This window comes from Ranitomeya variabilis, chromosome 4 (assembly GCF_051348905.1).
Source record: "Ranitomeya variabilis isolate aRanVar5 chromosome 4, aRanVar5.hap1, whole genome shotgun sequence".
In the NCBI taxonomy this organism is placed as follows: domain Eukaryota; kingdom Metazoa; phylum Chordata; class Amphibia; order Anura; family Dendrobatidae; genus Ranitomeya; species Ranitomeya variabilis.
Window position 1 is genome coordinate 642,092,289 of NC_135235.1, and position 26,940 is coordinate 642,119,228.

The 26,940-nt window shown below is 43.9% G+C and overlaps 1 protein-coding gene across 2 annotated transcripts in view; it reads right to left on the minus strand.

Moving 5' to 3' along the window:
• Nucleotides 1-24,809: 24,809 nt before the first annotated feature.
• LOC143767360 (uncharacterized) overlaps nucleotides 24,810-26,940 on the minus strand; it is a 272,655-nt gene continuing 270,524 nt past the window's right edge. For both annotated transcript variants that reach the window (XM_077255622.1, XM_077255621.1), the window contains exon 9: nucleotides 24,810-26,428. In XM_077255622.1, coding sequence (XP_077111737.1) covers nucleotides 25,347-26,428 — 1,082 coding nt within the window. In that variant the 3' untranslated portion in view covers nucleotides 24,810-25,346. The remainder of the gene's footprint in view (nucleotides 26,429-26,940) is intronic.

Below are 26,940 nucleotides of genomic sequence, written 5' to 3' on the forward strand. Positions count from 1 at the left end.
AGGTGAGTATAACCATTTTTTTTATTTTTTTTTATTATTTTTAACATTCTATCTTTTACTATTGATGCTGCATAGGCTGCATCTATAGTAAAAAGTTGGTCACACTTGTCAAACACTATGTTTGACAAGTGTGACCAACCTGTCAATCAGTTTTCCAAGCGATGCTACAGATCGCTTGGAAAACTTTAGCATTCTGCAAGCTAATTACGCTTGCAAAATGCTAAAAAAAACGCGAAAAAAAACGCAAAAAGAAACATGCGGATTTCTTGCAGAAAATTTCCGGTTTTCTTCAGGAAATTTCTGCAAGAAATCCTGATGTGTGCACATACCCTGAGAGGCCCCTTTCTGTAGCACCAGTGAAACAGCGCTAGGTTATCACGGTAGGACTGCCACCAGTTCCTCATTAGTTATAAATGCAGTCAATTAACCGGATTAAATCAGGACAGAAACCAGCCCACGTAGCATGGAAAGTTCAGCTGAGAACACAGACGTCTGGATTAATGGATCAAGATAAATGAGCAGCCCAAGGTTAAATTTTATAATTGATCAACTTAAGGGCACACTAGACAAAACACTACATACAAATGGTTACAGTGCCTTGCGAAATTATTCGGCTCCCTGGAACTTTTCAACGTTTTCCCACATATCATGCTTCAAATATAAACATACCAAATGTAAATTTTTGGTGAAGAAACAACAACAAGTGGAACACAATTGTGAAGTTGAACGAAATGTATTGGTTATTTTAAATTTTTGTGGAAATTCAAAAACTTAAAAGTGGGGCGTGCAATATTATTCAGCCCCTTTACTTTCAGTGCAGCAAACTCACTCTTGAAGTTCATTGTGGATCTCTGAATGATCCCATGCTGTTCTAAATGCCTAGTGATGATAAATATAATCCACCTGTGTGTTATTAAGTCTCCTTATAAATGCACCTGCTCTGTGGTAGTCTCAAGGTTATGTTTGAAGCACAGAGAGCATCATGAAGACCAAGGAACACAACAGGCAGGTCTGTGATACTGTTGTGGAGAAGTTTAAAGCCAGATTTGGATACAAAATGATTTCCAAAACTTTAAACATGTCAAGGAGCACTGTGCAAGCGATCATATTGAAATGGAAGGCATATCATACCACTGCAAATCTACCAAGATCCGGCCACCCCTCTAAACTTTCATCTCAAACAAGGAGAAGACTGATCAGAGATGCAGCCACGAGGCCCATGATCACTCTGGATGAACTGCAGAGATCTACAGCTGAGGTGGGACAGTCTGTCCACAGGACAACAATCAGTCGTACACTGCACAAATCTGGCCTTTATGGAAGGGTGGCAAGAAGAAAGCCATTTCTCAAAGATATCCATAAAAAGTGTTGTTTAAAGTTTGCAGCAAGCCACCTGGGAGACACACCAAACATGTGGAAGAACGTGTTCTGGTCAGATGAAACCAAAATTGAACTTTTTGGCAACAATGCCAAATGATATGTTTGGCATAAAGGCAACACAGCTCATCACCCTGAACACACCATCCCCACTGTCAAACATGGTGATGGCAGCATCATGGTTTGGGCCTGCTTTTCTTCAGCAGGGACAGGGAAGATGGTTAAAATTGATGGGAAGATGGATGGAACCAAATACAGGACCATTCTTCAAGAAAACCTGTTGTAGTCTGCAAAAGACCTGAGACTGGGATGGAGATTTGTCTTCCAACAATACAATGATCCCAAACATAAAGCAAAATCTACAATGGAATGGTTCACAAATAAACGTATCTAGGTGTTAGAATGGCCAAGTCAAAGTCCAGACCTCAATCCAATCAGGAATCTGCGGAAAGAGCTGAAAATTGCTGTTCACAAACGATCTCCATCAAACCTCACTGAGCTCGAGCTGTTTGCCAAGGAAGAATGGGCAAGAATTTCAGCTCGAGCTGTTTGCCAAGGAAGAATGGGCAAGAATTTCAGTCTCTCGATGTACAAAACTGATAGAGACATACCCCAAGCGACTTGCAGCTGTAATCGCAGCAAAAGGTGGCGCAACAAAGTATTAAGTTAAAAGGGCCGAATAATATTGCAAGCCACATTTTTCAGTTTTTGAATTTCCACAAAAATTTAAAATAACCAATACATTTCATTCAACTTCACAATTGTGTTCCACTTGTTGTTCATTCTTCACCAAAAATGTACATTTGGTATCTTTAGGTTTGAAGCATGATAAGTGGGAAAGGGTTGAAAAGTTCAAGGGGGCCGAATACTTTCACAAGGCACTGTATATCCCCAGATCTACGTCCTTCCAAAGAACCTAATAACTGTAAGATACAATATTGTTATGCTCTAGGAAGACATCCAGGCCTCTCTTGAACCCCTTGACCGAGTTCGCCATCACCACCTCCTCAGGCAAGGAATTCCAGATTCTCACTGCCTTAACAGTAAAGAAACCTCTTCTATGTTTTTGGAAAAACCTTCTCTCTTCCAGAATGCCCTCTTGTGACCGTCACCTTCCTTGGAATAAACAGATCCTCAGAGAGATATTTGTATTGTCCCCTTATATACTTATACATGGTTATTAGACTGCCCCTCAGTCGTCTTTTTTCTAGACTAAATAATCCTAATTTTGCTAATCTCTCTGGGTATTGTAGTTCCCCCATCCCCTTTATTAATTTTGTTGCCCTCCTTTGTACTCGCTCTAGTTCCATTATATCCTTCCTGAGCACCGGTGCCCAAAACTGTACACAGTACTCCATGTGCGGTTTAATCAGGGATTTGTACAGAGACAGTATAATGCTCTCATCATGTGTATCCAGAACTCTTTTAATGCACCCCATGGTCCTGTTTGTCTTGGCAGCCACTGCCTGGCACTGGCTGCTCCAGGTAAGTTTATCATTAACTAGGATCCCCAAGTCCTTCTCCATGTTGAATTTACCCAGTGGTTTCCCGTTCGGTGTGTAATGGTGATAGATTCCTTCTTCCCATGTGCATAACCTTACATTTATCATTGTTAAACCACATCTGCCACCTCTCTATCAGGGAGAGACTTGGTGAGCGAGAGCTAATAACCCGGGCTCCTGCAATTTCCCTAAGACTAGGGAAATCCTGACTGACCCTCTACCTGAAGTTTACACTGATGGTGTGCATGTTCAGGCCTCGAACCTCACCCTAAGTCCTGAGCTCAGCCCTAGGCTGAAACCTCCACCCACCACCCAGTGAAGAGGTAATACTTAAATACCCACAGTTAGCACAGACAAGGGTAAAGGAAAATATACACCACGCCGCAGACACTCAGGAATACACTATAAATGTGCAGGGCAAAATAAACACAAATATAGGAAGGAGTAAATAAGACGAAGGAATATACACCACCAGCAACGAATCTCCAACCACCAGCTCTCCACTCCAGACCGAGATAACAACGCAAGACAGAAGCTATAATCGGTGACGCCCAATGATCAGGAGAACTATTTAAAGGCCATGGAAATGGCCCAGCTTCCAATCCGAGGATCAGGTAAATTAACCCCGGAAAAGCTAGACAAAATCTAGCAGACGCCAATGAGTAAATAGTGGTCAAAAGCGGAATTACCGCTGTCTGACGGACGACCTGGTCTGAACAGCGTCTGACATGACAGTACCCCGCCTTCTACGAGGGACCCCAGGGCCCTCACGGCTTATAGGACCCGGCTTGTCCGGATGACGGCGGTGAAACAACCTGACCAGCCGGTCAGCATGAACGTCCGAGGCTGGTACCCAGGACCTCTCCTCAGGCCCATAACCACGCCAGTGTACCAAGTACTGTAAAGTGCGACGCACTACACGAGAGTCAACCACCTTGGAGACTTCAAACTCCAAATTACCATCCACCAAGACTGGAGGTGGCATAGGCGCCGCATCCACAGAACCCACCACCTTCTTTAGAAGAGACCTGTGGAACACGTTGTGTATCTTATACACCGTAGGGAGCTCCAATCGGTACGCAACTGGGTTAATGACGGCGGTGACCCTAAATGGACCAATAAACCGTGGACCCAATTTAAGGGACGGTATCTTGAGTCTTATGTTTTTTGTGGATAACCACACCCAGTCATCCACACTCAGGTCCGGACCTGGCACACGCCTACTTTAAGCCACACGTTTGTACCTAGCACCCACACTCAACAGGCGCTGTTTAGCTCTCCTCCAGACTGATGACAATTGTGTTCCTAACTGGTCCTCCTCCGGAACGCCGGAAGAGCCCCTCTGACTCAAGGTACAAAATTGAGGATGTAGCCCGTAAACACAAAAAACGGAGACTCCCCAGACGACTCCTGGCGGTGATTATTGATGGCAAACTCAGCCAAAGGAAGAAAGGTAGACCACTCCTCCTGGTTATTAGAGACAAAGCAGCATAAGTACTGTTCCAAATTTTGGTTCATACGCTCAGTCTGACCATTTGACTGAGGATGAAACGCCGAAGAATGAGATAACTTGATTCCCAGCCGTGAGCAAAAAGCTCTCCAAAATTTTGCCACAAACTGAGACCCCCTATCAGACATGATGTCAGACGGAACCCCATGAAGTCTGACCACCTCCTGCACAAATACCTGAGCCAGAGTCTTAGCGTTAGGCAACGCAGGCAAAGACACAAAGTGCGACATTTTAGAAAAACGATCAACAATCACCAAGATGACCATGTTTCCAGCTGATGAGGGCAAATCAGTGATGAAATCCATGGAGATTTCCGTCCATGGCTTACTAGGTACCTCAAGAGGAAGTAGTGTGCCAACAGGACGGGAGCGGGGCGTCTTAGCCCTAGCGCACGTGGTACAAGCTGACACATATGAGACCATGTCCTGTCGGATCTTGGGCCACCAAAACCGATGTGACATCAACTCCAAGGTACCTCTAACCCCTGGGTGACCAGCCAGGACAGCATCATGATGCTCCACCAAAACCTTTAGGCGGAGATGAAGCGGAACAAAAGATTTGTTGACGGGAAGCTCAGATGGTACCTCCTCCTGAGCTTCGGCAATCTCAGCCTCAACCTCGGTAGTGAGAGCCGAAACCACAACACCCTTTTGGAGGATGGGTACTTGTTATGACCTGGTGGTTACGGAGTGGTACTGAGATGACCTGGTGGGTAAAACCAATCATGGACAAGCTCAGAGGAGGTGGCAGCTCTACAGACAGTAATCACCATATGACCTAGTGATTACGGAGCAGCACTGAAATGACCTAGTGGGTAAAACAAATAATGTACTAGCTCTGAGGAGGTGGTAACTTTACTGACAGCAATCCCTACTCCTAACACCAACACTAGAAATAGCCGTGGAGCGTTCCTATCTCTGCCTAGACGCCTCTTCACAGCCTAAGAACTAGCTACCCCTGAAGATGGAAACGGAAAACTATCTCGCCTCAGAGAAACCCCCAAAGGAAAGATAGCCCCCCACAAATATTGACGGTGAGTAAAGAGGGAAATGACAAACTCAGAAATGAAACTAGATTTTAGCAAAGGAGGCCACTACTATCTAAATAGACAGAGAAAGAAAAGGCTACTGTGCGGTCAGTATAAAATCTAAATGTCCACGCAGAGTTTACAAAAATAACCTCCACACCGACTCACGGTGTGGAGGGGCAAATCTGCAACCCCAGAGCTTCCAACTAGCCGGAATATTTCATGATGACAAGCTGGACAAAAGAGACATAACTTAAACTGAACAAAAGGTCATAGGCAGGGAAACACCCAAAAACTAGCAGAACGTATCTTAAGCTGAAATGGACTGGCCAACAGAGAACTTCCAGGAAAGGACTGAATCCACAGGAAGGAACATTGACAGCTGGCATCAACTACAGCCTAAAGCCCAGTTAAATAACAAGGCCAGGGCACCGATTAGTGAAAGCAGCTAAGTTCCACTTGAAACCACCAGAGGGAGCCCAAGAGCAGAACTCCCAAAAATACCATTCATGACCACAGGATGGAGCCCAAGAACGGAATTCACAACAGTACCCCCCCCCCTTGAGGAGGGGTCACCGAACCCTCACCAGAGCCCCCAGGCCGATCGGGACGAGCCAAATGAAAAGCACACACCAAATCGGCAGCATGGACATCGGAGGCAAAAACCCAAGAGTTATCCTCCTGGCCATAACCCTTCCACTTGACCAGATACTGAAGTTTCCGCCTTGAAAGACGAGAATCCAAAATCTTCTCCGCCACATACTCCAGCTCCCCCCCCAACCAACACCGGAGCAGGAGGGTCAACGGAGGGAACCACGGGCACCACATATCTCTGCAACAAAGATCTATGGAACACATTATGAATGGAAAATGAAGCTGGAAGGGCCAAACGAAAAGACACCGGATTGATAATTTCCGAAATCCTATAAGGACCAATAAAACGAGGTTTGAACTTAGGGGAAGAGACCTTCATAGGAACATGACGAGAAGACAACCAGACCAAATCCCCAACCCGAAGCCGGGGACCAACGCACCGACGGCGGTTAGCAAAACGTTGAGCCTTTTCCTGAGACAATGTCAAATTGTCCACCACATGAGTCCAAATCCGCTGCAACCTGTCCATCACAGAATCTACCCCAGGACGGTCCGAAGGCTCAACCTGCCCTGAAGAAAAGCGAGGATGAAAACCAAAATTACAAAAAAAAAGGCGAAACCAAGGTAGCAGAACTAGCCCAATTATTAAGGGCAAACTCGGCCAACGGCAAGAAGGTAACCCAATCATCCTGATCAGCCGACACAAAGCATCTCAAATAGGTTTCCAAGGTCTGATTGGTTCGCTCCGTCTGTCCATTTGTCTGAGGGTGAAACGCCGAAGAAAAAGACAAATTAATGCCCATTCTACCACAAAAGGACCGCCAAAACCTAGAAACAAACTGGGTACCTCTGTCAGACACAATATTCTCCGGAATACCATGCAAACGAACCACATGCTGGAAAAACAAAGGAACCAAATCAGAGGAGGAAGGCAACTTAGGCAAAGGTACCAAATGGACCATTTTAGAAAAACGGTCACAAACCACCCAGATGACAGACATCTTCTGAGAAACAGGAAGATCAGAAATAAAATCCATGGAAATATGCGTCCAGGGCCTCTCAGGGATAGGCAAAGGCAAAAGCAACCCACTAGCACGAGAACAGCAGGGCTTAGCCCGGGCACAGATGCCACAGGAGTGCACAAAGGAACGTACATCCCGTGACAAAGAAGGCCACCAAAAGGACCTGGCAACCAAATCTCTGGTACCAAAGATCCCAGGATGACCAGCCAACACTGAACAATGAATCTCAGAAATCACCTTACTAGTCCATCTATCAGGAACAAACAATTTCCCCACAGGACAGCGGTCGGGTCTATCAGCCTGAAACTCCCGAAGCACCCGCCGTAAATCAGGGGAGATAGCAGAAAGAATCACCCCCTCCTTGAGAATACCTGCCGGCTCACGGACTCCAGGAGAATCAGGCAAAAAACTCCTAGACAGGGCATCAGCCTTCACATTCTTAGATCCCGGAAGATACGAGACCACAAAATCAAAACGGGAGAAAAACAAAGACCACCGAGCCTGTCTAGGATTCAACCGCTTGGCTGATTCAAGGTAAATCAGATTCTTATGATCGGTCAAGACCACAACATGATGCTTGGCTCCCTCAAGCCAATGTCGCCACTCCTCTAATGCCCACTTCATAGCCAACAACTCCCGATTGCCGACATCATAATTACGCTCAGCAGGCGAAAACTTTCTGGAGAAGAAAGCACACGGTTTCAACACAGAACCATCAGAACTTCTGTGAGACAGAACAGCTCCTGCCCCAATCTCAGAAGCGTCAACCTCAACCTGAAAAGGGAGAGAGACATCTGGCTTACGCAACACAGGGGCAGAAGTAAAACGACGCTTAAGCTCCTGAAAGGCCTCCACAGCCGCAGAGGACCAATTCATCACATCTGCACCTTTCTTGGTCAAATCGGTCAGAGGTTTAACCACAGTAGAAAAATTAGCAATGAAGCGGCGATAAAAATTAGCAAAGCCCAAAAACTTCTGAAGGCTCTTCACAGATGTGGGCTGCGTCCAATCATAAATAACCTGGACCTTAACAGGGTCCATTTCAATAGCCGAGGGAGAAAAAATGAACCCCAGAAAAGAAACCTTCTGAACTCCAAAAAGGCACTTAGACCCCTTCACAAACAGTGTATTAGCACGAAGAATCTGAAATACCATCCTGACCTGCTTCACATGAGACTCCCAATCATCGGAAAAAAACTAAATATCGTCCAAATATACAATCATAAATTTATCCAGATACTCCCGAAAAATATCATGCATAAAGGACTGAAACACAGATGGAGCATTAGAGAGCCCGAAAGGCATCACAAGATATTCAAAATGGCCTTCGGGCGTATTAAATGCTGTTTTCCATTCATCACCCTGTTTGATGCGGACCAGATTATACGCCCCTCGAAGGTCAATCTTGGTAAACCAGCTAGCCCCTTTAATCCGAGCAAACAAATCAGAGAGCAAAGGCAAAAGGTACTGGAATTTGACCGTGATCTTATTGAGAAGGCGATAATCTATACAGGGCCTCAAGGAGCCATCCTTCTTGGCAACAAAAAAGAATCCCGCTCCCAACGGTGATGAAGACGGGCGAATATGCCCCTTCTCCAAGGACTCCTTTACATAACTCCGCATAGCGGCATGCTCTGGCACAGACAGATTGAAAAGTTGACCCTTAGGGAACTTACAGCCAGGAATCAAATTAATAGCGCAATCACAGTCCCTATGAGGAGGCAGAGAACTGGATTTAGGCTCCTCAAATATATCCTAGAATTCCGACAAAAACTCAGGAACTTCAGAAGAAGGGGACGAGGAAATTGACATCAGAGGAATGTCACTATGTATCCCCTGACAACCCCAACTAGTCACAGACATAGATTTCCAATCCAGTACTGGATTATGTACCTGTAACCATGGAAACCCCAGCACAACCACATCATGCAAATTATGCAACACCAAAAAACGAATATTTTCCTGATGTGCTGGAGCCATGTTCATGGCTAACTGTGTCCAGTACTGAGGTTTATTCTTGGCCAATGGCGTAGCATCAATCCCCCTTAAGGGAATAGGACTCTGCAAAGGCTCCAAGGAAAAACCACAGCGCTTGGCAAATTCTAGGTCCATTAAGTTCAGTTCAGCGCCAGAATCCACAAATGCCATTACAGAAAAGGACGACAATGAGCAAATCAGGGTAATAGACAAGAGAAATTTAGGCTGTACAGTACTGATGGTAACCAAACTAGCAACCCTCATAGTTCGCTTCGGGCAATCAGAGATAGCATGAGTAGCGTCACCACAGTAAAAACACAGCCCATTCTGACGTCGGAACTCCTGCCGTTCTGCTCTTGTCAAAACTCTATCACATTGCATAGGCTCAGAACTCTGTCCAGAGGACACCGCCATATGGTGCACAACCTTACGTTCACTGTTATGATCTCAATGGCAAGGGATCACAGAGATTAAGCAAAGTCTGCAAACATAAATACCAGCTCATAGGGAAGTGGTAACTAGGCTGACCATATAGCTGATCCTAGCACAAACACTAACAGTAGCCGGGGAACGTGCCTACGTCGATCCTAGACGTCTCGCGCCAGCCGGAGAACTAACTAACCCTATCAGGGAAAATAAGACCTCTCTTGCCTCCAGAGAGAAGACCCCAAAGAAATACAAGCCCCCAACAAATAATAACGGTGAGGCAAGAAGAAAAGACAAACGTAAGAATGAACTAGATTTTAGCAAAGAGAGGCCCACTGACTAAATAGCAGAAGATAGTAAGATGACTTATATGGTCAGCAAAAAACCCTGCAAAATATCCACGCTAAATATCCAAGAACCCCCAAACCGACTAACGGTGAGGGGGGAGAATATCAGCCCCCTAGAGCTTCCAGCGATATCAGGAATCACATTTTGTACAAGCTGGACAAAAATAAGAACAATGCAAATAAACAAAAGTAAGAAAGCAGGACTTAGCTTATCTTGCAAAGAACCAGGACCTGAAGACAGGAGCAAACAGAAATGAACTGATTACAACGATGCCAGGCACTGGACTGAGAATCCAGGAAGTTTAAATAGCAGCACCCCAGGCCTAACGAAGCAGGTGAGTACAAACCTGGTAAAAGACAATCCAAGTGCCAAATCACTAGTGACCACAAGAGGGAGCCAAGAAGTATAGTTCACAACAGTACCCCCCCTTTAAGGAGGGGTCACCGAACCCTCACCAAGACCACCAGGGCGACCAGGATGAGCAGCGTGGAAGGCACGAACCAAATCGGCCGCATGAACATCAGAGGCGGCCACCCAGGAATTATCCTCCTGACCATAGCCCTTCCATTTGACCAAATACTGAAGCCTCCGTCTAGAGAGACGAGAATCCAAGATCTTCTCTACCACGTACTCCAACTCGCCCTCAACCAACACCGGAGCAGGAGGCTCAACAGCAGGAACCACAGGCACAACGTACCGCCGCAACAAAGACCTATGGAACACGTTGTGAATGGCAAACGACACCGGAAGATCCAAACGAAAAGAAACCGGGTTAAGAACTTCCAAAATTTTATAAGGACCAATAAAGCGAGGCTTAAACTTAGGAGAGGAAACCTTCAGAGGGACATACCGAGAAGACAACCAAACCAAATCCCCAACACGAAGTCGGGGGCCCACACCGCGGCGGCGGTTGGCAAAACGCTGAGCCTTCTCCTGTGACAACTTCAAGTTGTCCACCACATGATTCCAAATCCGCTTTAACCTATCCACCACGGAATCCACCCCAGGACAGTCAGAAGACTCAACATGACCCGAGGAGAAACGAGGATGAAAACCAGAGTTGCAGAAGAATGGCGAAACCAAAGTAGCGGAACTAGCCCGATTATTAAGGGCAAACTCCGCCAATGGCAAGAAGGTCACCCAATCATCCTGGTCCGCAGAAACAAAACATCTCAAATAAGCCTCCAGTGTCTGATTAGTTCGCTCCGTTTGACCATTAGTCTGAGGATGGAAGGCAGATGAAAACGACAAATCAATGCCCATTCTAGCACAAAAAGATCGCCAGAATCTGGACACAAACTGGGATCCTCTGTCGGACACGATATTCTCCGGAATGCCGTGCAAACGAACCACACTCTGAAAAAACAAAGGAACCAGATCGGAAGAGGAAGGCAACTTAGGCAAGGGTACCAAATGGACCATCTTGGAAAAACGATCACACACCACCCAGATGACAGACATTCCTTGAGACACCGGAAGATCAGAAATGAAATCCATGGAAATGTGTGTCCAAGGCCTCTTCGGGACAGGCAAGGGCAGAAGCAACCCGCTAGCACGAGAACAACAAGGCTTAGCCCGAGCACAAGTCCCACAGGACTGCACAAATGACCGCACATCCCGTGACAAGGAAGGCCACCAAAAGGACCTAGCCACCAAATCTCGGGTACCAAAAATTCCCGGATGCCCTGCCAACACCGAGGAATGAACCTCGGAAATGACTTTGCTGGTCCATTTATCAGGAACAAACAGTCTGTCGGGTGGACAAGAGTCAGGTCTACCAGCCTGAAATCTCTGCAACACACGTCGCAAATCAGGAGATATGGCCGACACGATTACTCCCTCTTTAAGAATACCAGCTGGCTCCGAGACTCCAGGAGAGTCAGGCACAAAGCTCCTAGAAAGAGCATCAGCCTTAACATTCTTCGAACCAGGCAGGTACGAGACCACAAAGTCAAAACGAGAGAAAAACAATGACCAACGAGCCTGTCTAGGATTCAGGCGCTTAGCAGACTCGAGATACATCAGATTTTTGTGATCAGTCAAGACCACCACACGATGCTTAGCACCCTCGAGCCAATGACGCCACTCCTCAAATGCCCACTTCATGGCCAACAACTCCCGATTACCAACATCATAGTTCCGCTCAGCAGGCGAAAACTTCCTAGAGAAAAAGGCACATGGTCTCATCACAGAGCAACCAGAGCCTCTCTGCGACAAAACAGCCCCAGCACCGATCTCAGAAGCATCCACTTCAACCTGAAAGGGAAGTGAGACATCAGGCTGGCACAAAACAGGCGCCGAAGTAAATCGGTGCTCCAGCTCCTGGAAGGCCTCCACGGCTGCAGGGGCCCAATTAGCCACATCAGAACCTTTCTTGGTCATATCCGTCAAAGGTTTAACAACGCTAGAAAAATTAGCGATAAAGCGACGGTAGAAATTAGCAAACCCCAAGAACTTCTGAAGACTCTTAACAGACGTGGGCTGAGTCCAATCATGAATAGCTCAGACCTTAACTGGGTCCATCTCCACAGCAGAAGGGGAGAAAATAAAACCCAAAAAGGAAACCTTCTGCACTCCAAAGAGACACTTTGAGCCCTTCAGAAACAAAGCATTATCACGCAAAACCTGAAACACCATCCTGACCTGCTTTACATGAGAATCCCAATCATCCGAGAAAACCAGAATATCATCCAGATAAACAATCATAAATTTATCCAGATACTTCCGGAAGATATCATGCATAAAGGACTGAAACACTGAAGGAGCATTAGAGAGCCCAAAGGGCATCACCAAGTATTCAAAATGACCTTCGGGCGTATTGAATGCAGTTTTCCATTCATCTCCCTGCCTAATGCGCACAAGGTTGTACGCACCATGAAGATCTATCTTGGTGAACCACTTGGCACCCTTAATCCGAGCAAACAAGTCTGACAATAGTGGCAAAGGATACTGAAACTTAACAGTGATTTTATTCAGAAGCCGATAGTCTATACAAGGTCTCAAAGACCCGTCTTTCTTGGCCACAAAAAAGAATCCCGCACCAAGAGGGGAAGAGGATGGGCGAATATGCCCCTTCTCCAAAGACTCCTTGACATAAGAACGCATCGTGGCATGCTCGGGTACAGACAAATTAAATAATCGTCCCTTAGGAAATTTACTGCCAGGAATCAAATCTATAGCTCAGTCACAGTCCCTATGAGGAGGAAGATCACTGGACCTGGACTCACTGAATACATCCTGATCCCACCCACCATCACGTTCTTAATGGCTTCAGAAAGGCCATTTCTGAAATTTGCGGCCAGAGCACATTCATTCCATTGAGTAAGCACGGACCATTTCCGAAATTTTTGGCAGTACACCTCAGCTTCATCCTGGCCCTGAGAGATAGCCAGTAGAGCTTTTTCTGCCTGAATTTCAAGATTAGGCTCCTCATAAAGCAATCCGAGCGCCAGAAAAAACGCATCAACATCCGCCAATGCCGGATCTCCTGGCGCCAACGAGAAAGCCCAATCCTGAGGGTCGCCACGCAAAAAGGAGATAACAATTTTAACTTGCTGAGCTGAATCTCCAGACGAACGAGGTTTCAAAGATAGAAACAATTTACAATTATTCCTAAAATTCCCAAATTTAAATCGATCTCCAGAGAACAGCTCAGGAATAGGTATCTTAGGCTCAGACATAGGACTGCTAACAACAAAATCCTGAATGCTCTGCACTCGTGCAGCAAGCTGATCCACACTAGTAATCAAGGTCTGAACATTCATGTCTGCAGCAAGCTCACAGCCACTCTGAGAAAAAGGGGAAGGAAGAAAGAGGAGAAAAAAAAACAAAAAAAAAAAATTCAGAACTCCTTTTCTTTTAATCCCACTTCTGCAATGCATTAACTATTTAGGCCTGGCATACTGTTATGATCTCAATGGCAAGGGATCACAGAGATTAAGCAAAGTCTGCAAACATAAATACCAGCTCATAGGGAAGTGGTAACTAGGCTGACCATATAGCTGATCCTAGCACAAACACTAACAGTAGCCGGGGAACGTGCCTACGTTGATCCTAGACGTCTCGCGCCAGCCGGAGAACTACTAACCCTATCAGGGAAAATAAGACCTCTCTTGCCTCCAGAGAAAAGACCCCAAAGAAATACAAGCCCCCAACAAATAATAACGGTGAGGCAAGAAGAAAAGACAAACGTAAGAATGAACTAGATTTTAGCAAAGAGAGGCCCACTGACTAAATAGCAGAAGATAGTAAGATGACTTATATGGTCAGCAAAAAACCCTGCAAAATATCCACGCTGAATATCCAAGAACCCCCAAACCGACTAACGGTGAGGGGGGAGAATATCAGCCCCCTAGAGCTTCCAGCGATATCAGGAATCACATTTTGTACAAGCTGGACAAAAATAAGAACAATGCAAATAAACAAAAGTAAGAAAGCAGGACTTAGCTTATCTTGCAAAGAACCAGGACCTGAAGACAGGAGCAAAGAGAAATTAACTGATTACAACGATGCCAGGCACTGGACTGAGAATCCAGGAAGTTTAAATAGCAACACCCCAGGCCTAACGAAGCAGGTGAGTACAAACCTGGTAAAAGACAATCCAAGTGCCAAATCACTAGTGACCACAAGAGGGAGCCAAGAAGTATAGTTCACAACAGTTCACGTAGGCGCCGATCAATCTGAATGGCCAGAGACATTGATTCGTTCAAACCAGCAGGTGTGGGAAACCCCACCATAGCATCTTTAAGAGCTTCAGAAAGACCCTTTCTGAAAATAGCCACCAGGGCATCCTCATTCCATTTTGTAAGCACAGACCACTTCCTAAATTTCTAACAATATATCTCTGCCGCTTCCTGACCCTGACACAGAGCCAGCAAATTTTTTTCTGCCTGATCCACAGAATTGGGTTCGTCATAAAGCAATCCAAGTGCTTGAAAAAATGAATCTACATTGAGCAATGCAGGATTCCCTGGCTCAAGGGAGAATGTCCAATCCTGCGGGTCACCACGCAGCAGAGAAATAACAATCTTCACCTGCTGAATGGGGTCACCAGAGGAACGGGGTCTCAGAGCAAAAAACAATCTGCAATTATTTTTAAAATTCAAAAACCTAGATCTATCCCCAGAAAACAAATCAGGGATAGGAATTTTAGGCTCAGAAACAGGAGTTTGAACAACATAATCTTGGATACTCTGTACCCTTGCAGCGAGATGATCAACACGCGCAGACAGACCCTGAACCTCCATATCAGTACCAAGCTCCTGCACCATCCAAAAATCAAGGGGGAAAAAAAAGACGAAACAAGCAACAAGGAAAAAAAAACTATGACTCAGAACTTTCTCTTCCCTCTTTTGAGATGCATTTAACACTTTGTGGGCCAGCTGTACTGTTATGACCTGGTGGTTACGGAATGGTACTGAGATGACCTGGTGGGTAAAACCAATCATGGACAAGCTCAGAGGAGGTGGCAGCTCTACAGACAGTAATCACCATATGACCTAGTGATTACGGAGCAGCACTGAAATGACCTAGTGGGTAAAACAAATAATGTACTAGCTCTGAGGAGTTTGTAACTTTACTGACCGCAATCCCTACTCCTAACACCAACACTAGAAATAGCCGTGGAGCGTTCCTATCTCTGCCTAGACGCCTCTTCACAGCCTAAGAACTAGCTACCCCTGAAGATGGAAACGGAAAACTATCTCGCCTCAGAGAAACCCCCAAAGGAAAGATAGCCCCCCACAAATATTGACGGTGAGTGAAGAGGGAAATGACAAACTCAGAAATGAAACTAGATTTTAGCAAAGGAGGCCACTACTATCTACATAGACAGAGAAAGAAAAGGCTACTGTGCGGTCAGTATAAAAACTAAATGTCCACGCAGAGTTTACAAAAATAACCTCCACACCGACTCACGGTGTGGAGGGGCAAATCTGCAACCCCAGAGCTTCCAACTAGCCGGAATATTTCATGATGACAAGCTGGACAAAAGAGACATAACTTAAACTGAACAAAAGGTCATAGGCAGGGAAACACCCCAAAACTAGCAGAACTTATCTTAAGCTGAAATGGACTGGCCAACAGAGAACTTCCAGGAAAGGACTGAATCCACAGGAAGGAACATTGACAGCTGGCATCAACTACAGCCTAAAGCCCAGTTAAATAACAAGGCCAGGGCACCGATTAGTGAAAGCAGCTGCTAAGTTCCACTTAAAACCACCAGAGGGAGCCCAAGAGCAGAATTCCCAAAAATACCATTCATGACCACAGGATGGAGCCCAAGAACGGAATTCACAACAGGTACTGGATCCTCCCGAGGTTCTCCCCCCGGTAAACACCTGGACAGAGCATCCGCCTTAGTGTTTTTAGACCCCGGTCTGTAAGTGACCACAAAATTGAACCTTGTGAAAAACAATGCCCAGCGAGCCTGCCTGGGGGACAGGCGCTTGGCTGACTCCAAATACAGCAGATTCTTATGATCGGTAACAGTTACCTGATGGACCGACCCCTCCAAGAAGTGTCGCCATTCCTCAAAGGCCAACTTAATTGCCAACAACTCCCTGTTGCCGATATCGTAGTTACGTTCGGCGGACGACAGTTTCTTGGAGAAATAGGCACACGGACGTAAACCACTCAAAGATGAGCCTTGAGATAGTACCGCCCCCACACCAACCTCAGACGCATCGACTTCCACAACAAATGGTTTAGATACGTCTGGCTGCACAAGAATGGGGGCTGAAACAAAACTGTTCTTAAGAAATTCAAATGCGCGCACAGCAGCCTCAGGCCAAACAGAGAAATTGGTACCCTTTTTAGTCATGTCAGTTAGCGGTTTAGCAATGATGGAAAAATCCTTGATAAATTTCCTATAGTAGTTAGAAAACCCAAGGAACTGCTGAAGTGCTTTGAGGTTATCAGGACGTTCCCAATGTAGCACCGCCTGCACCTTAGCGGCGTCCATTTTAAAACCAGAAGCAGACACAATATAACCCAAGAAAGGCAACTCTTGAACAGAAAATACACATTTCTCAAGTTTAGCATACAGCTTATTCTCGCTGAGAAGCTGTAACACCTGCCTGTCATGATCTAAATGAGCCTCACGGTCGCAAGAATATACGAGAATGTCATCTAGGTACACGATAACGAATTTCCCCAAAACATGCGAGAACACATCATTGATGAAATGTTGGAACACTGCAGGTGCGTTAGTCAACCTAAACGGCATCACCAAATTTTCAAAATGACCCTCAGGGGTATTACAAGCCGTCTTCCACTCATCACCTTGACGGACTCTTATGAGGTTGTACGCCCCCCTGAGGTCAAGCTTGGTGAACCACTTAGCACCTGCCACCTGGTTGAACAAGTCTGGAATCAGTGGCATAGGGTATGGATCACGAACCGTAATCTGGTTCAACTCCCTGAAATCCAAACACGGGCGTAATCCGCCATCTTTCTTCTTCACAAAGAAGAACCCTGCTGCCACCGGCGAGGATGACGGCCTGATGTGCCCTTTGCTCAAGCTTTCCACAATGTAATCTTTTAACGCTTGTCTCTCCGGACCGGAGATGTTAAACATCCTTGCTTTAGGTAATTTGGCTCCTGGTTTAAACCTGATAGAACAGTCATAAGGACGATGTGGCGGCAACTCTGAACAACCCTTCTCAGAGAACACATCCACAAAATCCTGAAGTGACTCCGGAACGCTTGAAGTCACCGCAGCCACACATGTGGCCAGGCAATTCTCCTGGCAGAACTCGCTCCACTGAATTATGTCCTGAGTTTTTCAGTCAATTACCGGGTTGTGCATAGACAACCAAGGAAAACCCAAAACCACCTGAGCAGGAAGATTCCTGAGCACCTTACATGTAAACCGCTCAGAATGTAGAACTCCAATGTGGAGTTTCACCTCAGCCACAAATTCAGTAATCTCCCCCTGAGAGAGAGGAGCAGCATTGATGGTGACCACGTGGATAGGATGAGACAGTTTTTCAATCCTAAAACCTGCTGTGCGCGCAAACCCCTCATCAATGAGATTTGTGGCTGAACCACTATCCACAAAAACAGTAATTGGCAGCTCACTGCCAGCAACAAAAACCTTATCAGGGAGCATGCACTGAGAAACCACCATGGAGGATATACATAAGCTCAGACTGGTCTCCTCCACACCCTCTGAGCTCACAATGTTTCCGCCGTTGCGTTTTTCTTAGGCAGCAGAGGATAGATGTTAATAAAATGACCAGTTTTACCACAGTAAAAACAGGCTGCCTGCTTCCTGAGCTCAGGGGCTCGATGCTTGACATGTGACACCCCTGCGATTTGCATAGGCTCCATGGGCTCACCTGCATCAACCTCACGTGAACCTAAACCCTCTCCCATAGGCGGTGTTTCATGCTCCCCCTGACGCAAACGGCGATCAATGCGGACAACCAGACTCATAGCGGAATCTAGAGAAGTAGGAGTCTCGTACATCAGAAGGGCTTTTTTAACCCTTCCAGAAATCCCATGTATAATCTGACTCCGCAATGCTGCATCATTCCATTGGGTATCGATCGCCCAGCGACGGAATTCAGAACAGTAATCCTCTGCAACTCGCTCCCCCTGGCGAATAGAGCGTATCTTAGATTCTGCCAGAGCCATTCTGTCAGGTTCATCGTAGATTTTCCCAAGAGAAGAAAAAAAACTCTCCACAGAGACAAATGCAGCAGAATCAGATGGCAAAGAAAACGCCCATGCTTGGGGATCCCCACTTAACAATGACAACACCAGGCCCACACGCTGAGCCTCATTACCCGAAGATATCGGGCGCATACCGAAATATAGTTTGCAAGCTTCACGAAAAGAAACAAATTTACTGCGTTCCCCAGCAAATTTTTCAGGCAACGGAAATTTAGGCTCAGTAACTTTTCCTGTCGCTCCAGCTTGCACATTGGACACTGCTAGTCCCTGTTGCTGCACTGCCCCCGTCAACTCAGTGACCTGTATGGACAGCGCCTCCAACTGGCGGGTTATGGAAGTCATGGGATCCATGACAAAACAAAACAAAAAAGAAACCCCCTTTTTTTTTTCTTTGTTGTTGTTGGGCCGATTATAATGTCAGGGAGAGACTTGGTGAGCGAGAGCTAATAACCCGTGCTCCTGCAATTTCCCTAAGACTAGGGAAATCCTGACTGACCCTCTACCTGAAGTTTACACTGATGGTGTGCATGTTCAGGCCTCGAACCTCACCCTAACTCCTGAGCTCAGCCCTAGGCTGAAACCTCCACCCACCACCCAGTGAAGAGGTAATACTTAAATACCCACAGTTAGCACAGACAAGGGTAAAGGAAAATATACACCACGCCGCAGACACTCAGGAATACACTATAAATGTGCAGGGCAAAATAAACACAAATATAGGAAGAAGTAAATAAGATGAAGGAATATACACCACCAGCAACGAATCTCCAACCACCAGCTCTCCACTCCAGACCGAGATAACAACGCAAGACAGAAGCTATAATCGGCGACGCCCAATGATCAGGAGAACTATTTAAAGGCCATGGAAATGGCCCAGATTCCAATCCGAGGATCAGGTAAATTAACCCCGGAAAAGCTAGACAAAATCTAGCAGACTCCAATGAGTAAATAGTGGTCAAAAGCGGAATTACCGCTGTCTGTCGGACGACCTGGTCTGAACAGCGTCCGACATGACACTCTCGGCCCAAGTTTCCAACTTATCCAGATCTATCTATAGCAGAATACGATCTTCTCTTGTATTGACTGCTTTACATAGTTTTGTATGCAAATATCGATATTTTACTGTGTAAACCTTCTACCAGATTGTTAATAATTATGTTGAAGAGAATTTATCCCAACACCGACCCCTGCTGTACTCCACTGTCACAGCGACCCAGTTAGAGGATATACCATTTATAACCACCCTCTGCTTTCTTTCACTAAGCCAGTTAATTACCCATTGTGGCATAGCGACTGGTCATGTGATTGATGGACGGTAGGTATCGCAGAGGTGGGGGGCCCTGTGATGGAAGCCTGGGTATGTTTTGCTCAAGCAGATCTACTGCTGAGGAATTTGTTTACGTTGGGAGGCTTCCAGGTGATTGGAGAGATGGGTGGGTTCAGTCACCTGCAAACCCACCCAAAGGGGCGTGCCTGAACACGTAAGATGGTTTTGTGTGTAAGGACCTGTGGTGATGTCACGCTCACCTGACTAGCCATGTGACAGGTACCTGGGTGTGGTTACACCTATGTAAAAAGGTGTGTGTAGCAGATGGAGTGAGTGTGTGGGTGTGTGTCAGGGTGGACACACTTCCAGGTGTCCTGGCTGGACACTGCAGAGTGGCCTGTGTGTTGGACGGTTCCACGTGGGGACAGACGTCCTGAACAACACACAGAGATTATCTTTAGGCTGGAGAGCCTATGTGCTGGACATAGCACGGTCTGTGAGCCCACAGACATGAGAGAGCGGAGCTCTACTATGGACATTGGGGAATCACCTGTCTGACGTAAGACTATTTACCTGTTGTTCCTGTTGCAATGTGGCTTATGGAGCAATAAACCCTGTGAACTTTTAAGGAAACGAGTCTCCTGAGTGTCATCCGCCGCACCTAAGCAAGTGTCCCCTAGACCCGTAGAGGGTGAAACGCTACACCATTTACACACATTTTCACCCAGACCAAGCATTCTCATTTTGTGTACCAACCTCTTGTGTGGCACGGTATCAAACGCTTTGGAAAAATCAAGATATACCAGTGATACCACGTCCAATGACTCACCTTGGTCCAGTCTATAGCTTACCTCTTCATAAATACTGATTAGATTGGTTTGACAGGAGCGATTCCTCATAAACCCATGCTGATATGGAGTTAAAGTTATTTTCATTGAGATAATCCAGAATAACATCCCTCAGAAACCCTTCAAATAATTTACCAACAATAGAGGTTAGACTTATTGGCCTATAATTTACAGGTTCAGTTTTAGAGCACTTTTTGAATATTGGTACCACATTTGCTATGCGCCAGTCCTGTGGAACAGACCCCGTCGCTAAAGAGTCCCTATATATAAGAAATAATGGTTTATCTATTACATTACTTAGTTCTCTTAGTACTCGTGGGTGTATGCCATCCGGACCTGGAGATTTATCTATTTTAATCTTATTTAGCCAGTTTCACACTTCTTCTTGGGTTAGATTGGTGACTCTTAATATTGGGTTTTCTTTGTCTCTCAGCATTTCACTTAGCATTTTATTTTCCACGGTGAATACCGTAGAGAAGGTGTTTAATATATTAGCCTTTTCCTCGTCATCTACAACCACTCTTTCCTCATAATTTTTTAAGGGGCCTTTCACTTGTGATTCTTTTACTATTGATATAGTTGAAGAACAGTTTGGGATTAGTTTAGCAATGTGCTCCTCTGATTCCTTTTTGGCAGCTTAAATTATTTGTTTAGATAAAGTTATTTTCCTTATAGGTGCCATCCTGCTTTAGAAGTTTAAATGCTTTGTTTTTACTGTTAATTGCCCCTCATACTTCTTTGTTTAGCCACATTGGATTTTTCCTATTTCTTGTCCTTCTATTCTCACAAAGTATAAACCTGTTACAGTGCCTATTTAGAATGTTCTTAAACGTTTCCCATTTATTATCTGTATTGTTATTACTGAGGACATTGTACCAGTCAACCAGATTAAGTCCTTCTCCTGTTCTAGTCAAAGGTATACTCCCATTTAATGCATATGCAGGAATAGGATTACTCCGTTCCAGATGCATTACTCTACATTTATCTTCATTAAACCTCATTTGCCAAGTGTTTGCCCATTCAGACATCTTATCCAGATCATTTTGCAATATTGTAGTGTCAGATTTTAATATCCTACATAATTTGATGTAATCAGCAAAGACTGACACTTTACTCTCAATCCCATCCACTAATAAATAGGTTAAAAAGAATCGGTCCTTGTACAGATCGCTGCAGTACCCCACTGCTGACTATATAATATTTGGAGAACATACCATTTATAATGACTCTGTTTCCTGTATTAAGCCAATTCCTTACCCATCTGCATATAGTTCTGATCTGTCTCTCTAGCAACTTTATAAGCAGCTTTCACTGAAATTTCGCTTAGTCTTCCAGACCTTATCTTGACCTCCACTGATCCTGTTAACTGTCAATTCTTAATTACATTTCAAACTAAAGAAAGGGCAACTTAAAATGCTTTGCTATCTTTTTATAGTCTTCTCCTGTTTAGTTGGCCTCTACCGTATTCATTTTCAGATTGCAGCTGCTTAGAAGATCCACTGGCTGCTGTTTTATTGGCACAAGGTTAGAGAAGGTTGGGTGTTTATAAAGCTGGGATATTTACATAACCTGTCCTTTCCCAAAGATTATATTGAACTAGCCATAACCCTAACAGGCTAATTAAGGTCTGAAACCTTGGTCAAAGTTATGTGATCACACAAATCTCCAAGGGTGCCCAAACTTTTGTATCAGCCCATTTTCCTTTTTGTAATTTTTAAAATGTAAAAAATGATAATATATATATTTTTTTGCCTAAAATACAAAGTAAATGTATCATCTTTAACTTTAGCCCTTTTAGAGATCATTTCATCTTCAGATTGCTTAACTGTTCAAAAAACAGTAATTTCGACCAGGGGTGCGCAAAGTTTTACATGCAACTCTCTGTTGTAGAAATGTATAATAAAACGAGAAATGAACACTTGAAGAAAAGCTTTTTAGCTAAATTTGAGTCAACTTTCATCTACATTCTTATTCTCTAGCGAGACAACTCTTCTGAAGCTTATTCTCAAGTATTACTGTACGTTTCTTGGCCTCTCATGCAACTTCTCTAAAAGACCTTCTGAAGGATCTACAGAAGAGATTTCCTTTGGCAGTCAATTTTGAAATCTCTACAGTTGGTCCGTCTCTAATTGATTTACTTCCTACACCCTTTCAGGTTGCAGCTGCTGCAAGTGAAGTGATAATTTACTGTTAATACTTTTTTCCGTCTACTGGCTAACACACAGTACCAAGATATATATCTTTCCTGTATCAAGGTGATGGCTGTGTAATACAACCAGGACCTGTCTCTAACAAGCAGGGCTCCACCTGTGATTCTTAACCTGTTAAGTGCTGCTGTTAAACTCTGACAACATTTAACATGCGCCGGCATGGGAGCACATCATTCTATGCACTCATCGGCACACCCATGACATGATCGCATGTCGCTGATGAGTGTGGTGTCACAGCCAGTGATCTGCTGAAGACCCACGTGATTGTTATTATGGAGCCCATTTTTGCCTTTCAAAGGAGGCCATCTTTTCTGCTATATGCAGCGATGCTGTGGCTTCACTGTATAGAGCAAAAGCGATCAGACAATTGCAACTTCAAGTCCCCTAAGGGGACTGATAAGTACAGTGAAAAGTAAAAAAAAAAAAGTGTTTTTAAAAATAGTAAAACACTAAAAACACTAAGGTAATTAAAATATTGGACATGTTTGGCATCTCCATAATCATACTGATGAGCAGAATTATACTGCGAGGTAATTTTGACAAAACAATTCCCAAAAATCTGTGTCAAAATTGCATTTTTTTCACAAGTTCTCTCCACTTGGATTTTTGCTTTCCATTTTCCAGATGAAAAACGAAAACATAAAAAATGAAAATGGACTCCATTGTAAAAGGGGTTAAATGTAATCGGGACAGTTCCCAAGAAAATAATTTTACTCCGAATTCTTCTTATCCAGTAGAGACCGCTGTGGAGCCTATGTCCTTTTAGAACCTGGAGCTGAACAGTCCTGCCTCCTGCCAGCAATTCCAGTTTCAACAGTTTCGACATCCTCGGGACAGATATAGAGTTGTCTATGCTGGTGGAGTAGGGAGCCCTCAGCTAATTGAGCCACCATTCATCATGTGTGTCTGAGTTCCACACCAGCAAGTGCAATGATGTATCTAGATCAGTGTTTCCCAACTCCAGTCCTCGAGAGCCACCGACAGGTCGTGTTTTCAGGATTTCCATTGTATGGCCCAGGTGATGGAATTGTTGCCTGTCTAGGTGATGGAATTCTCACCTGGGCAATACTAAGGAAACCCTGAAAACATGACCCGTTGGTGGCTCTTGAGGACTGAACTTGGGGAATACTGCTCTAGATTATGCCAGGTGAGGGGAACCTCAGTCCTCACACAGCTCAGACTTAAATATCATATCATGTGATCGGGGCTACGTGAGGTTTCTTTTATTATGGCAATGCACTGTTTTGTGTTGGGAGGTGAGAAACCATACTCTATTATGGAACACTGTGGGGACATCATATAGTTTTGGGGGCATGGTGACTGTCTCATACTGTATTGCAGTAATATGTTGTAGCTTCATACTCTATAAGGGAACACTGTGGTGACCTGATACTGTATTATAGGGCGATAATACTGGACCATTGGGAGCATCATATTGTTCATATGGAGAATACTGTAGGGGCAAAAAGTGTGGGGAATTCACTGTGAGGCTGTCACTGTGTTACGGACATCTTTGGAAGAGTCATATTGGGTGTAACATTGTGAGGCATCATAGTATATGGACACCATGAAAGGGGAATTGCAGTGGGTGTAGACATTAAGGGGTTTCACTATGGGCACTATTTTTGCATGCAGGTTGCAATCTATTTTCCTCTTCCTGTCTTCATAAGTTGGGAGGCATGCTATTCCATGATTACACATACACATCGTGACAATTTTTTTCTTTTTAGAGAGGGGTTGTACTCAATTTGGACATTTGCTATGAAGCCCTCCGCCTTGTCTAACTAATAGGCCATCTTATTGAATAAATGAGACTATTTGGGCTTTGATTGGATGTCAACTATCTTAATCAAGTATAGCAGCATATCTCCATGATCTGATTAAAATAAGACTGAAAAAAAGCAACAATGGACAACCTATTTACGCTGTGCAGGTCTTATACCCAAGTCTTCCAAAAAAGGATAATTCCCCTCAAGTAGGATAATGGGGTGGCTGACTTGATTCACCTATGTGTTTAAGCAGATTTTTATTTATTTTTTGCAATATAACTTGCTTTCCTGTGCAGTCATAATATTGTTACATGTTATTCCAGACGGTACTTTATTACATGGACCCCCTTTGTGTGCCCCTTTAGCTAGTGATGCTCTGCAGTGTTTTTTAAAAATATTTCCTTTTTTTTTCTAATAAAATTTATATACTTGGTCTAAAACGCTCTTTAACCCCTTTGTGCGCTAATCAGTCTGCTCTGGGTGTTGGTATTTACATTGTGGTTAGAGTTATGTGACCCTTTACCTATTCCATTATCTAGGGAAATTTTGTGTTTAACCTATTTAAGCTGCAGATAAGATATATAAATATTAAAGAGTTCACATACATACTTCACATGTATATTTGAGATAATTGCGTTTCAATATCAAATATTCATTGGTAAATGTATACATTTTAAAGTAATCATCCAGTACTCTAAATTGTTTTTCTTTTCTCTTCTAGACGTTTGTTTTTACTTGAAAAAAACTTGTATTTTTTAATATATTGTCAATGAAATGATTTGAAGAAAAAAAACTACTTCTCTGTGTGAATTCTCTGATGTTTAACAAGACTTGATTTCCAAATAAAGTATTTCCCACATTCTGAACATAAAAATGGCTTTTCTCCAGTGTGAATTCTTTGATGTGTAATAAGTTTGGATTTCTCGATATAACTTTTCTCACATTCTGAACATGAATATGGCTTGACACCTGTGTGAAGTCTCTGATGTATAACAAGATTTGTTTTCCGATTAAAACATTTCCCACATTCTGAACATGGATATGGCTTCTCCCCTGTGTGGGTTTGTTGATGTCTAATAAAATCTGATTTCTCAATAAAACATTTTCCACACTTTGAGCATGAAAAAGGTCTCTCCCCTGTGTGAATTTTCTGATGTGAAACAAGATATGATTTACAATTAAAACATTTCCCACATTCTGAACATGAAAATGGCTTCTCCGACGTGTGACTTCTCTGATGTATAACAAGATGTGATTTCTCTGGAAAACATTTATCACATTCTGAACAAGAAAATGGCTTCTCCCCTGTGTGAGTTTTCTTATGTCTAACAAGATTTGTTTTCCGATTAAAACTTTTTCCGCATTCTAGACATGAAAATAGCTTTTCTCCCGTGTGAATCTTCTGATGTGTAACAAGTTTGGATTTCTCACTATAACTTTTCCTGCATTCCAAACATGAATATGGCTTCACTCCTGTGTGAATCCTCTGATGTATAACCAGATTTGTTTTCCGAGTAAAACATCTCCCACATTCGGAACATGAAAATGGCTTCTCCCCTGTGTGAATTCTATGATGTGTAACAAGATATAATTTCTTTGAAAACAATTCCCCACATTCTGCACACAAAAATCGTTTCTCCCGTATGTGATCTATTTGTTGTTCAACATTCTTTCGTTGACTTTTACTATGCCTATCAGTCTTTAAAGAAGCAGAAGAAAAGACATGTTGAAAAGAATCAAGTAATGGGTTTCTTCTGAGAACGGCTGGTATAATTGGGATAATCCCATGCTCTTCACTTGTATCTGGTGAGATACCATTTTCTCCTGTAGACTCTGAAAATATCAGATGTCCATCTGAGCTCCGGGTACAGTCATCTGCCAAAGATAAAACTCATTTTGTTATATTTTAGTCACACTGCCGTGAAAGAATCTTAATACTTATATTACTACATTTTTTATAACATTTCCATATAACTTGTAATTCAATTATCACCTGACTAAAACTGGAAAACAAAAAGAAGAGAGTAATAATTAATTATTATAGCTACTACGCTGTGTGCTTCAATCGTTCATGACTGTTGAAGCCGTCTTCTACATAGGTTAAAGTTTCACTGGGACAGTCACCAATAATTTTACAGTAACATGTTCAGTGGAGTGTCGTAAAGAGACTTGTAAGTTAATGCTATTAGGTGGTGTCTGTGTCATACTCTCCCTGGCAGTTACATGCAATTTCGCACAGAATAGAGTACATGGGAGGAGCCTTATAGTCGTGTACAAATATGCTGTGGTTTTGGAATAAGTATAGGGTTTTATATATTTTAATATTTGCAAGAAGAACATATAATAAAGGAGAAGAAGTCCGTTATACTTTCTTTTTATCTGTATTG